Source organism: Rutilus rutilus (assembly GCF_951802725.1).
Source record: "Rutilus rutilus genome assembly, chromosome: 9".
NCBI lineage: Eukaryota > Metazoa > Chordata > Actinopteri > Cypriniformes > Leuciscidae > Rutilus > Rutilus rutilus.
In genome coordinates this window covers 10,981,990-10,996,162 of record NC_140223.1, presented here as the reverse complement: position 1 = coordinate 10,996,162, position 14,173 = coordinate 10,981,990, and the positions used below count along the sequence as shown (strand labels likewise).

The 14,173-nt window shown below is 40.6% G+C and overlaps 2 protein-coding genes across 2 annotated transcripts; both read right to left on the bottom strand.

Annotated features, from left to right (window-relative positions):
* Positions 1 to 257: 257 nt before the first annotated feature.
* LOC311297556 (E3 ubiquitin/ISG15 ligase TRIM25-like) lies at positions 258 to 4,512 on the bottom strand. The gene is made up of 7 exons (XM_084419898.1): positions 4,425 to 4,512; positions 2,636 to 3,230; positions 2,464 to 2,559; positions 1,807 to 2,040; positions 1,543 to 1,696; positions 1,371 to 1,430; positions 258 to 1,156 (listed from the first exon to the last, which is right to left on the bottom strand). The coding sequence occupies exons 2-7, from the start codon at positions 3,191 to 3,193 to the stop codon at positions 624 to 626; spliced, it is 1,635 nt and encodes a 544-aa protein (XP_084276024.1). The 5' UTR covers positions 3,194 to 3,230; positions 4,425 to 4,512; the 3' UTR covers positions 258 to 623.
* A 551-nt stretch (positions 4,513 to 5,063) lies between these two features.
* Positions 5,064 to 8,726, bottom strand: LOC311297550 (E3 ubiquitin/ISG15 ligase TRIM25-like). The gene is made up of 7 exons (XM_084419886.1): positions 8,561 to 8,726; positions 7,695 to 8,289; positions 7,503 to 7,598; positions 6,996 to 7,229; positions 6,749 to 6,902; positions 6,605 to 6,664; positions 5,064 to 6,469 (listed from the first exon to the last, which is right to left on the bottom strand). The coding sequence occupies exons 2-7, from the start codon at positions 8,250 to 8,252 to the stop codon at positions 5,898 to 5,900; spliced, it is 1,674 nt and encodes a 557-aa protein (XP_084276012.1). The 5' UTR covers positions 8,253 to 8,289; positions 8,561 to 8,726; the 3' UTR covers positions 5,064 to 5,897.
* Between the last annotated feature and the right edge of the window lie 5,447 nt (positions 8,727 to 14,173).

Sequence of the window (14,173 nt, the reverse complement as noted above, 5' to 3'; positions counted from 1 at the left end):
GTGAAATAAAAAAACACTTAAAGATATAATATAATCTATATGTATTGCAATCACATTGTGTTGTATTACCCTGGTATTAAAGAGTACAGTAGAGTTTGACATTTCACTTGGACTTTGCAGTGATACATGTAAACACATGGGGCAGAAGTGCTCTTTATTTGTCTCACTTGAACACAATATCCCCCCCCCCCCCCCCCCCCCCCCCCCCCCAAAAAAATGGAACAGCCTTTAGAAATTACTCAAAAACTATCCCAGAGGATGACTCAGCTAATGGCAAATTAGGTACATTTATTAACATGTTTAATCTAAAGCAATAATTTGAGCATTTTGACAGCTTTACTATACTGCTGTGACTTTGCAAATATCTAATAATGACTATTAGGATTGGCTTATTGTAAATGCCTGTAGGCTTAACATTTGAAATATATAACACATTAGGACTTTGCAAGCTAAAGGGGACACCTTGTGGCTTTAATGATGAACTGCAATCGTCTTGTCTTTTGTTGTACAGGATAGTAAAGAGTTGATGGGAACGTGGAGATGCAGACAACCATCAATGCTTTGAGTATATATCTATACCTTTAACTGTAAACAAATTAGGATATAAGTATTTCATTACTGATCTAAATTCTTCTTTTCTCCATGATCCTGACAAATGAACCTGTACCAAACCCAAACGCAGGGTATAAGGGTTCAGTGAAAGTGGTCTGGACTCTGTGAAGGAGAGTCATTGTGTCAGAGACGCTGTAGAAGGACAGAGTTCCTGCTCTGTGATCCAGATACACTCCTATTCTAGAGGAGCAGACAGCGGGGATTGGGACTTGCTCATTATCATGTCTGACATAATAATTCTGGTCACAGTGGGTCAGTCTCCAAGACTTGTTATTAAACCCCAATCTGCAGTCTTTACTTTGTCCTTTACGAGTAATTCCTATGTAGGAAACTGCTACAGACCAGTCGTCCCCATTGCACTCGACCTCCCAGTAACAGCGACTGTACAAACCCTCTCGACACAAGACATGGCAATATCCATCAAATCTCTCTGGGTGATCAGGATACTGCTGAGCTTTAACTGAATATGATGCTTTTCTGTTCTCTTCCGACAGGATGAGGTTTTTGTGTGCCGTGTTTGGATCCAGTTGCAGTTGAACAAAATCTGATGAAGACAGAGGGACAAATAGATATTCAAATAAAGTCCTGCCATACATACTTTCCCCCCACAATGTCACATTTTAATAGATACTGATAACAATAAGTAGATTAATTATTTAATATTTTTCAACAGATAATAGAAACATTTAATAACTATTATGAACTATAATTCAGCAATTGTGTGAGAGAACAATATATACAAATAAAACTCAACTTACACTGCAAAAATCCATTTGGAGTTTCAGGTTCTGGAGACTCTGAGACATGGACATTTGACACTAAAGGGGTAAAAAACACAATCGACTGCTTAATTTTGATATGAAATCTAACATTTTGTGAATTAATCAATACCTTTTTTTGATAAAAAAAAAATAAAAAAAAAATAAAAACCTTCTCGGGATATTATGGCTGTTTGCTGATGACAGACGTCCTCTAAAACCTCCTTAAACGCTGAGATTGAAATGTCTTTAAAAGACAGATGAGTGTGTTGAGTGAAGCTGGGAACGTCTTCAAATGTGGGTAAAACACACACAGACTGACAGCTCTGAAATTAGACAAAAACAGCACTGATTGTTATGTAAAAGTGACAATGTAAAAATGTGAAACAGTAAGAATAGAAACATTATGGTATACTGATTAAATAAATGTCCTTGCCTTCAGACACTGGATCTGATCATCAGTAATCAGAAGTTTGTCAATCTCTGCTTGTGTTTTTCTGAGTTCTGTCAGCTCTTGATCCAGATGTTTGTGAAGTTCCTCTGCTCGATCTATCTCAGTCTTCTCCTGAGCTCTGATCTGCTCTTTAATCTCAGAGCGTTTCTTCTCAAGAGAGCAGATGAGCTCAGTGAAGACCTTCTCAATGTCCTCCATGCTCTCTAGCGCTGAACTCTGTCGGACAGGAACAACAGCCTAAATACTGTATTTATGTGACTAGTTTCAATTAAATTACTCCATTATCATAAATATTTTCCAAATCCAGACAGTGATTATGCGTTCTATCAGTCAAATGAACTGGTAAAACTAAAATGTTGCTTGTTTATACAGGATTAGTTTTCCGGTTATTTGCAAACATACTTAAATATAAAGAACTGAAATATGTTTCCGAAAAATAAATGACTACTTTTGCATACGCAAAAACTACATGAACCAGAAAACATTAGCATTTCCACATTTTTTGTTGTTGTTTGTATGAGTGTGTTTTCGCTCTTGTTTTTCCACTGCAAATGTTGCTTAAGATTCTCGGTAGGATACTGTAATAATACGTCACTTTTACAAGCACAGTAAACATCACTGTCATCTTCTGATACTCACTTTAAAAGACTTCACAGCTTCACTGAGTTCCCGCTGACCTCTCTCTCGCTCCTGGATCAGCTTCTGACACGACACCTTTATCTCCTTTAACTCTTCCTGAGGATATTAACATTAACAAAAATATAATAAAAACAGACACCAGTCCAGTAAAGGATATGATTGTTGATGTTACCTTTTTACTAGTCCATTCAGAATCCACAGACACCACACTGTGTCCTTTATGATTATCAGTACACAAACAGCAAATACACTGACGATCATCCTGACAGTAAATCTCCAGAAGTTTCCCATGACTGAGACAGATGTTCTCCTGAATGTTTCTGGAAGCTTCGACTAGTTTGTGCTTCATAAACGCAGGAGATTGATAGTGAAGCTGCAGGTGAGTTTGACAGAAGGAGGCCAAGCACTGCAGACAGGACTTTACAGCTCTGTTCTTCTCTGTAGTGCAAACATCACACTCCACAGCAGCCGTTTGTAGGGACGTCTTCTGCAGCGTCTCCATCATCTCAGCTATCAGAGTGTTCTTCTTCAGTAGAGGTCTCTGACTGAAGCTCTCTCTGCATTGGGGACAGCGGTACGGCGGCCCCTGCTCCTTCTGGCCCCAGCAGTCAGTAATACAGCTCATACAGTAACTGTGTCCACAGGGAATCGTCACCGGCTCCTTCAGAGGATCCAAACAGACTGGACAGCTGAACTGATCCAGATACGGACTCGCTGCAGATTCAGACATTTTTTTGCAGATAGTCTGTCCCCAAATTGAAATGGCTCTGCCAGAAGTAAATCATTAAAGAAAGTACATGTAACTCTACAAAATGTTAACAGTTTTGAGTATTATTATAAAAGAATAATCCTAAAATATTCATCCATAATTAGAAGAATAAACATAAAACATCCAGATTAAAGGTGGTATCAGTGATTTCAGGCCCAAAAATATTTTTATCACATTCATCTAATCTTTCCTAACGATCCGCTAGCTGCCCGCCCCATAAGCATGCCGTCAAAAAAACGCGTCTGCACACAAAAACAAATGGTTTAGCCAAACACTCAAAACCAAAACAAATAGTGTTCCAACCAATCACCGACAGGGGGAGGGTGTTGTGAGGTTTTGAGCCAGCATTTTCTTCAGCTCTGACTTCGCGTGCAGCCGTGCACGAGCACAAAACCTCACAACACCCACCCCCTGTTGGTGATTGGTTGGAACACTATTTGTTTTGGTTTTGAGTGTTTGGCTAAACCATTTGTTTTTGTGTGCAGATCTCAGAGCCTAGGCTGCCTACAGAGACGAGTTTTTTTGACGGCATGCTTATGGGGCGGGCAGCTAGCGGATCGTTAGGAAAGATTAGATGAATGTGATAAAAATATTGTTGGGCCTGAAATCACTTATACCACCTTTAACATGGAATTATTAATTTATTAATATTAATATATGTGACCCAGGACCACAAAACCAGTCTTATGGATACATTTTTTGAAATTGAGATTTATACATAATCTGAAAGCTGAATAAATACGTTTTCCATAGATGTATGGTTTGTTAGGATAGGACAATATTTGTCCGAGATACAACTATTTGAGAATCTGGAATCTGAAGGTGCAAAAAAATCTAAATATTGAGAAAATCACCTTTAGAGTTTTCCATTTCTGTTGGCGATTTTGCTGTGTCCACTCACAAAAATAAAGTTTTTATATATTTAAGGTAGGAAATTTACAAAATATCTTCATGGAACATGATCTTTACTAAATATCCTAATGGTTTTTGACCCATACAATGTATAGTTGGCTATTGCCACAAATATACCTGTGCGACTTGTGACTGGTTTTGTGATCCAGGGTCACATATTATTAATAATCATATATTAATTATTAACATACAAACTCATACAGTAATAATTGAATGCTCTTTTTTCAATGCAAGCAAGAAGACATAAAACAATTTGTTAAGGATTTTAGGACGTTCTTACCTGCTTTTACAGAATATCAAATATTCCCTCCTTTACAGCTCTAACCAAACTGGAAGAGTGTGAATCCTGAAGCAGAGGCTCGTGTAGCAGGGAAATAGGTTTCGTTTCTCTCGAACCCACAAACTTCCTGGTTTTCAAAGTGCAGGTGAGAGAGAGAGAGAGAGAGAGAGAGAGAGAGAGAGAGAGTGAGAGAATAAACATATTGTTTATGTGAAGCCATGACTTTGCAGTTTTGTTGCTCTACTCTTTTTATTTTGCTTAAAATCATATCTCTTGACACCAATAATCAGTTGAATAGTTTGTAATAACTTACAGAAAATGTGTTTCTTTGTTTGAACTGCTTCTAACACCAGCAATCTGTGCGTAAAATGATTAAATCATTGATGAATTCATATTTTTTGTACAATGTCATTGGCATCAAACCTTTCAGAAATCATTTCTGTTTTAACAAGTGATGCTTCTTTGTTATAAGAACAGCAGGTTTTCATTCAGATGCTGTGGAGAAAAATAATAATCACACACAATCTCACATTAATCATGAATTCTGGCAACAAAATATTTCCTAAAACAGACATATTTTCACCCAATGATCACTCCAATGCTATTAACACAAAATGCACCATTTCATTTGATTTTCTCTTTATTTGTTCAAAATTACAACATTACTTACATACTAAACTGAAGAAAAGCAGAAATATGAAGATAAATCTGAAACAAACATTTCTACTATGTATTGACAGAAGGTCTGTTAAAACTGCCTCTTTGAAAAGGTTTCTCAGCTTGTTGTCAACACTCTCTGCTTAATTATGAAACAATAAAAATCAAGCAAAATCAAAGTCATACTGCATCCAGAAGTCAACTCAGTCATCCAGTTGTAAAGAAATACGGCTCAATGTAATGTTTTAATATGAAGGAATTTTCAGTATTGATTTTTCACAGGTGTTTAATCAAATTATGAATCACACATTGTCCATAACCCTACCATAATGTCCAAACTAACTGATGATGATGAACTGCATTAATTATTATGAGCTTCAATAAATAACCTTGTTGAGCACTTTCAGACGCCAAGATAATGAAATACACACAAAATTTCACTGTAACATCTGAATCTGAAAAATATGATAATGATCAGTAGATTTATTTACTGACATCAAATCTGAGAGTGTGGTAATGTGTTTGTTATCTTTAAAACTAGAAAATACACTTTGATTTGAAGGGATAGTTCACCCAAAAATGAAAATTAGACATACTCCCATTATAAAGCTTGGAAGAGCAAAGACATTTTTTAATATAACTCCGATTGTATTTGTCTGAAAGAAGATACTCGTATACACCTAGGATGGCTTCAGGGTGAGTAAATCATGGGGTAATTTTCATTTTTGGGTGAACTATCCCTTTAAGTAAACTGTTTTACATTCAGAACTCAATTTAAATGAATCTTTGATGTGTAAATGTAACTGTCAAATACAGTCATGTCGTTTTAAATTTAGTTTTCTGATAAATTATATATTTTTTAATTCTGCTCTTTATGATCCTGACAGATGAACCTTGTCCAGTTAGAAACGCAGGGTATAAGGGTTCAGTGAAAGTGGTCTGGACTCTGTGAAGGAGAGTCATTGTGTCAGAGACGCTGTAGAAGGACAGAGTTCCTGCTCTGTGATCCAGATACACTCCTATTCTAGAGGAGCAGACAGCAGGGATTGAGACAGAGGCTTTATCATGTATGAAATAGACATTCTGTTGAGAGAGGTACAATCTCCAAGATTTCTTGTTGAAGCCAAGTCTACAGTCATCACTTTTTCCTTTACGTCTAATTTGTTTGTAACAAACTGCTACAGCCCAATTGTCCCCACTGCACTCGACCTCCCAGTAACAGCGACCGCACAAACCCTCTCGACACAAGATGTAGAGAAATTCATCAAATCTCTCAGGGTGATCAGGATACTGTTGATCTTTAACTGAATGTGTTGCTTTTTTGTTCTCTTCTGACAAGATGAGGTTTTTGTGTGCTGTCTTTGGATCCAGGTTAAGTTCATAAAAATCTAAGGAGAATGGATGCACACAAACAGAATTATAAACTTTATTATTGTTATTATTTTCTTTATATTTCACTTAACCGATATTTATCAATTAACATGTACAGCCTATTTGTGTTTGTGAGCAATTGCTCAACTTACATTGCCAAAATGTATTTGGAGTCTTTGGTTCTGGAGTCTGTGCAACATGAACATTTGACACTGAAAACATGAGAATATATTTTTAGGTGTAATCATACATAGTATAAATGACACGTTTTATATTCCAAGGGAAATCATTCAGACCTTCTCTGAATATTCTTGTTGTCTGCTGATGACAGACGTCCTCCAAAACCTCCTTAAACGCTAAGATTGAAACGTCTTTAAAAGACAGATGAGTGTGTTGAGTGAAGCTGGGAATGTCTTCAAATGAAGGTAAAACACACACAGACTGACAGCTCTGAAATGAGAATAATAATATTTTAAACATAAGTTGTGAAGCACAATTAATCTTTTATAAAACAAAAAACAACCAACAGCCTAGTGTCACAACCTTAAGACACTGGATCTGATCATCAGAAATCAGAAGTTTGTCAATCTCTGCTTGTCTTTTTCTGAGTTCTGTCAGCTCTTGATCCAGATGTTTGTGAAGTTCCTCTGCTCGATCTATCTCAGTCTTCTCCTGAGCTCTGATCTGCTCTTTAATCTCAGAGCGTTTTTTCTCAAGAGAGCAGATGAGCTCAGTGAAGACCTTCTCAATGTCCTCCATGCTCTCTAGCGCTGAACTCTGTCAGAGACACAAATATCTGATCATGCAGATCATAGTTCTGACTCAAAACAATGCAGGTAGAAAGAAAATTATAGTGGCTGTCAAAATACAAAATGGACAGAAGTCTCAATAAGAACACTGTGAGTTGTATGTCACAATTCTTATAGCAGTTTAACCAATTTTTGGAGCTCAAAATCCATCGGTCATCATGTACTTTCATAGAATTTTTAAAATCTACTTTTTTGCAAGTCAAACAAACTTTAAAACTAAAGAACACATAAAGAAACATACTTTAAGAAGCTTCACAGCTTCACTGAGTTCCTGCTGACCTCTCTCTCGCTCCTGGATCAGCTTCTGACACGACACCTTTATCTCCTTTAACTCTTTCTGAGGATGTAAACATACAAAGGAGGAAGTAGGTTAGGTACTATGTCAGTCATTTAAATTAGTCATTTAAAATAAATGAATAAATTTGACTATTACCTTTTTACTAGTCCATTCAGAATCCACAGACACCACACTGTGTCCTTTATGATTATCAGTACACAAACAACAAATACACTGATGATCCTCCTGACAGTAAATCTCCAGAAGTTTCCCATGACTGAGACAGATGTTCTCCTGAAAGTTTCTGGAAGCTTCGACTAGTTTGTGCTTCATAAACGCTGGAGATTGATAGTGAAGCTGCAGGTGAGTTTGACAGAAGGAGGCCAAGCACTGCAGACAGGACTTTACAGCTCTGTTCTTCTCTGTAGTGCAAACATCACACTCCACAGCAGCCGTTTGTAGGGACGTCTTCTGCAGCGTCTCCATCATCTCAGCTATCAGAGTGTTCTTCTTCAGTAGAGGTCTCTGACTGAAGCTCTCTCTGCATTGGGGACAGCGGTACGGCGGCCCCTGCTCCTTCTGGCCCCAGCAGTCAGTAATACAGCTCATACAGTAACTGTGTCCACAGGGAATCGTCACCGGCTCCTTCAGAGGATCCAAACAGACTGGACAGCTGAACTGATCCACATACGGACTCGCTGCAGATTCAGACATTTCTTTGCAGACAGTCTGGCCTCAAATTGAAACTGCTCTGCCAGAAGTAAATCATTAAAGAAAGTACATAAATCCACATGTAAATCATTAATGAAAGAGCATGTGTAAAAATCTAGAAAATGCTAACAGTTTTGTGAATTAATATAAAAGAATCCTAAACTCTTCATCCATAACCAGAAGAATAAACATAAATCATCCAGATTAACATGGAATTATTATCAAACTCATACAGTAATAATTGAATGCCCTTTTTTCAATGCAAGCAAGAAGACATAAAATAATTAGTTACGGATTTTTGACGTTCTTACCTGATTTGTCAGAATAACAATAAGTAATATATAAGTAAATAAGTAAAATATTCCCTCCTTTACAGCTCTAACCAAACTGGAAGAGTGTGAATCCTGAAGCAGAGGCTCGTGTAGCAGGGAAATAGGTTTTGTTTCTCTCGAATCCACAAACTTCCTGGTTTTCTGTTTGCAGGTGTGTGCATGAGAGAGAGAGAGAGAGAGAGAGAGAGAGAGAGAGAGAGAGAGAGAGAGAGAGAGAGCATAGACATATTGTTTAAGTGAAGCCATGACTTTGCCGTTTTAATGCTCTACTCTTTGTACTTTGTAAAACGACAAAAAACTCGTAATAACGAGATCTTATATGTCGTTAAAACGACATATTTTCTTGGCCTTATAAGGACATGTGTAGTCATGTACAAAATATGCCTTTATCCACATAAAATTGATAGCCTATAACGCCTTTATCACACTTCTACGTTCAAAAAGCTTAAGCAAATAGTAGCGGGATCATGCCTCTGTTCCCACAGCCCTATGGTCCCACAAATGGCCTACCCCTGACCCCACCCAATGGCCTACCCCTGACCCCACCCAATGGCCTACCCCTGACCCACCCCTGACCCCACCCCTGACCCCACCCAATGGCCTACCCCTGACCCCTGACCCCACCCAATGGCCTACCCCTGACCCACCCCTGACCCCACCCAATGGCCTACCCCTGACCCACCCCTGACCCCACCCAATGGCCTACCCCTGACCCACCCCTGACCCCACCCAATGGCCTACCCCTGACCCACCCCTGACCCCACCCAATGGCCTCACCCAATGGCCTACCCCTGACCCCACCCAATGGCCTACCCCTGATTTATTTTTGTTAATAGGCTATATATGCATTACCTAGAGATATAATTAAACAAAAAGTAGTCAAAACACATCTAACAGAACATAACCAAAGTTTTGTATTTTTTACAACATTGTGTTCTTATTTTGTTTAATTAACAAAATGTCAATCTTCGTCTTTATAACAGAAGATACAATACAATACAAAAATCTTCAAGATACAGCCTACAATCTTCATATGTATAACGGATTGTCACCTTATAAACAGTCCATTGTGTGGTGGAATAAGCAATGCTATGTAGAAATATATGGTTAGTATCTTAATTTTAAATTTTTAATAAAAACTTTATTTTATTATTTTATTAACTAATTATGCTAACTCAACTAATTTAATGTAAAGATCTGGATACTAATTACTAATTAAATAATGTCAAATATTAAATGTAGGCTATTGATTAGAGTTGCCATAGACTAAAGATTTTTCCAGACTAGTAGTCATTCAAGCAATTAGGACTAATCGCACATTTATGATCAATCCTGGGTGTTTATATCCTAGTGGTCAGTACACCCTGCATTGACATTCATTGCTTTTCAGCTTATTGCGACCCGAGTTCAAGTCCCGGTTCATCAAACTTTCTTGATACTATACTGTCCTATCATAATAAAAGGCAAAAAATATATATTCTTTAAACTGATGCAAGTTAAGCTCCATCCTCACACAAAAAAAAAATCTGCATTGTTTAAGCCATTACATCAACAACTCTCATGATGGGAGTGGGGGAAGGGATTCCGACAGCTTTTTTTTTTTGCCGTCGGATTCTGTTCCCCCCATATTTCTGACACACTGAGGTTCTAGGCTAATATTTATCAAATTGATGCTGTTTAAGCTCCATCCACACACATAATAGAATAAGCATATTATTTTAAGCCGATACATCAACATCTCTCATCATCATTGGGGTGGGGGAACGGATTTCGACAGCTGAACTATTTGCCGTCGGATTCTGTTCCCCCTATGTTTCTTACACAATGAGGTTCTAATATTTATCACATTGCAGCTAATTACTAAACCCAATAGGCTAAAGCCTATATTCCGCACTCGAGCGCATGCATAAAACTTTCCACAAAGCATCGGCAAAAGTAGGCTGATGATAATAAATGTGTCTGAAAAAATAACAAAGCATTTTAATTGTTTATTAATGAACTAGTCTTTTCTAAATCGGTGTAGGCTGCCTGCAAACATATCTCCATACATCCCCGCTGTAATTTAGCCTAGATGCACCTTTCATACGGACAGGATTACATAATCAGATGGTACTGTACGTATTTGCTTTCGATTGGATTTTTTTCGTTGGTGGACATTTTTTTATAAGCTTTATATAGCTATATTTCTCATGTCTGTGAGGCTTGTCTATACACTGTTCAGTTCATTTTTGAGACGCGCTCCAATTCACGGAGATCATGAAAGCGCGCCCTGTTCGTTTTATTTTATTTTACAAAAGCACAGTGTTTTCTTGTTGTTGTGAGTTTACACAAATAAAAGTAGTTGCGACTGATATATTATTCTTTTCTGTATGACCAGAAATGATGGAGTATTTTAAGTTGTTTCCACTGTTGATTGGACAATGCGAGTGATGGCACCGGCGCCTCCATGTCATGTAGTGCGCGCTCCACACTCTGCACAAACACTTGGATATGCGCTTAATAATAGCGAACATTTATCTAGGTTAACGTTAGAGCGAGCAGCCATGCCAGACATAAGTCCTCTTCATGTTTAACAAATCAAATTCTGTTGCATTTTACTGCGCCAGTTTGAAAAGCGCGGCTGAAACACAGATAAACGCCGAACGCTGGAGGTTTTCTTTAAATACATTTGTTTAAGCTTTAAAATAAATATTAATGCCACAATAATTAGTTTATTTTATTGGCTACTTATATTTTTCATTTTTGTTTTGAATTGAATACCATTTAAAGGATTTGCTGTGCACCGCAATGCCATCCTCCCATAGGAAGACACGTTAAGAGCCACCTTTATTTTCTTTATAATAAAGGGTCTCTATGGTTGGAAAACGCTTAACGTGTAATTAAATGCATTGCGTTCATACGCTTGTCTGAAGTTTAAAATCATTGGTTACCCGTAAGCCAATCACATAACGTTTGGTTATGGCGTGTTTTATGTGCATGCTCAGCCGCATCTAACTTCCACTGTAAACGCATGTATGATCCAAAAACTAAACCATCGAGCGAAATACCGGAGTGAACATGGCTGTGAACGACTTTTGCAGATTATGTGAAGTAAATCTACGCATCCACCACGGTACAATCAGCGTCTACGTCACGGCTCTCAGCCCGCCCTCTGTTCGTTGATTGGCCGGCCGTCTGAAGGCCGGTGGAAAACTGAAAGATAGGCTGCTATCTCAGACTGACTACAGGAGCGAAATGAAATTAGCGGAAGTAGGAAGTCTGACGTAGTCAGGCTAAGGGTTTACTGCAGGCAGTTGGAGAACAAAAGTGACACACCCATCTAAGCCGTGCAGGACTACTTCCGCTATGGCCAGCCGCGCATATTCTGCTGCCGGTCAAGCCACCTCTGCACTGCACATCATGGCAATCCTCCAGGTGTTCCAGGCTAAGCTCCTCCGCGCTATGGATGAGTCAGGTCCTGATCCAGACGCCTTCAAGGACCTCCGCAGTGCTACGGATTTAGCGCTACGAGCCACTACGACCACTGCTCAGGCCATCGGTCGCAACATGGCCAGACTGGTAGTTCTGGAGCGCCACTTACGGCTTAACCTGACTGAGATCAGGGACGCGGATAGGACCGCCTTCCTCGACTCGCCAGTCTCCACGACAGGTGTCTTCGGCCCCTCCGTTAGCGGCTTTGCAGAACGCTTCACTGAAGCGCAGAAGGCTTCCAGTGCGATGAAGCACTTCCTGCCAAAGCGTTCAAGTTCTGCTTCACGGCGCCCCAAGAGCACGCCGCAGCCAGAAAAACCAGCACCGCAGGTCTATCAGCCCCGCCCAGCGGCTGAGACCGGCCAGCGTTTTAAGCCAGCCAAACGGTACCCGCTCCCTAAGCGTCAGGGCCCCCGGCCGAAGCTCACGCTGGACCATGACCGTCAAGAATCCATCCTAACCGGCAGAATGTTAATAATGTTAATTAATAACACCTTATTAATCTATGTCCCGCCGCGGCCGGACCACCCCCGAAGATCGGCTCACAGCCCCCTCTTCAGTTCAGGCGGCTGGAGTTGTGTTAAATGCAGAACATGGGCCCGTCATATGTCACGCACCCCTGCACCCAAACGCTGTTTTAACAGCGACCCACACAGAGCTGTTGGACGCGGGACGATCCCCCTCCACGCTCAAAGTGTATGTGCCAGCTATTGCAGCCTTTCATGTACCGGTGGCTGGCTCTTCTTTGGGTAAAAGCGACCTCATCGTTCGCTTCCTTAAAGGAGCAAGGAGACTTAACCCGCCTCGACCACCTTCAGTGCCGGCCTGGGACCTTTCCCTGGTTCTACGACCTCTTAAGGGACCTCCCTTCGAGCCACTTCAGTCGGCTGATCTAAGATCCCTCTCTCTTAAAACCGCTCTGCTGTTAGCACTGGCATCAGTTAAAAGAGTTGGGGACTTGCAAGGACTCTCCACGAGCGCTTTCTGTCTTGAGGTCGGGCCTAATGACTCCAAAGTCATCCTTAAACCAAGACATGGATATGTACCGAAGGTGCTCTCAACTTCGTTTAGAACCCAGGTTATTTCTCTATCAGCTCTTCCGGTATCGGGAGAAGATAGTGATGCCCTCACACTCTGCTCCGTCAGAGCCCTGAGAATATATCTGGAGCATTCTGCCTCTTTCAGACAGTCTGAACAGCTCTTTGTCTGTTTCGGAGGCCACACCAAAGGGCTGCCGGTCACGAAACTCACACTATCAAGATGGATAGTAGATGCTATCTCTCTGGCCTACATCTCACTGGGCCTCCCGTGCCCCATAGGTGTAAGAGCTCACTCCACAAGAGGCATGGCTTCCTCTTGGGCATGGTCCAGTGGAGTTCCCATTGAAGACATTTGTGCGGCGGCCGGCTGGTCTGCTCCGTCCACATTTGCAAGATTTTATAACCTAGAGGTTCCCGCTCTGCAGGCACGAGTTCTCTCTATCTGAGGTCCTGGCTCTTCGGACCCAGGCCTTTGTATGACTCAGACACATCCTGCAGTGGCTTCGCACTATCTATGTGTGTACAATATTCTAGGTCCCTGGCTCTGTCGACCCAGGCCTATGTATGACTTAGTGGCCCTTGTGCTTCACTATGTGCAGTGTATATCATTCTAGGCCCGACATTCTGGTCTGTGATATGCAGACTACTCTGTTATAAGTCCTGGGGCTCCCCGGACACCTTCAGAGTAGTCACCGGCGAATAGCACAGCGTTTTAAATTGGGTTCCCACAGCGTTTGCAATGCAGTACGAGAGAACGTTCTCGTAAGGGAACGTACTTGGTTACTTACGTAACCTCGGTTCCCTTAGAGATAAGGGAACGAGTACTGCGTTGCCATGCCATCCTATTTCGCTCTTATCAGGTACTTCGCTTCAGTCAATTTAAACCTGTCATATGGCGAGTTTTCTCTGAATTTATTCTCTCCAGCCACGCCCATTTTGGCGCGCTCGAGGCTGGCAGGGCGCCAAGCGCTCCCATTGGACCACATGCCTCTGCTGACTCGCCATAGGTTTGTGCAGTTGACACAGCACAGCCAATCAGCTCACTCAGTCGAGCTATGATGCTCTCGCTGTGCAGCTGCAA

Bases quoted from the DNA above. Each gene is read 5' to 3' on its own strand.
- LOC311297550 (XM_084419886.1), bottom strand. From the start codon at position 8,252: ATGTCTGAATCTGCAGCGAGTCCGTATGTGGATCAGTTCAGCTGTCCA. The intron at 6,665-6,748 runs GTCTGAATGATT...TCATGTTTTCAG, and splicing joins AACAAGAATATTCAGAGAAG to TGTCAAATGTTCATGTTGCA. The intron at 6,470-6,604 runs GTAAGTTGAGCA...CATTCTCCTTAG, and splicing joins TCCAAATACATTTTGGCAAT to ATTTTTATGAACTTAACCTG.
- LOC311297556 (XM_084419898.1), bottom strand. From the start codon at position 3,193: ATGTCTGAATCTGCAGCGAGTCCGTATCTGGATCAGTTCAGCTGTCCA. The intron at 1,697-1,806 runs GCAAGGACATTT...GTCTAATTTCAG, and splicing joins ATCAGATCCAGTGTCTGAAG to AGCTGTCAGTCTGTGTGTGT. The intron at 1,157-1,370 runs GTAAGTTGAGTT...TGTCTTCATCAG, and splicing joins TCCAAATGGATTTTTGCAGT to ATTTTGTTCAACTGCAACTG.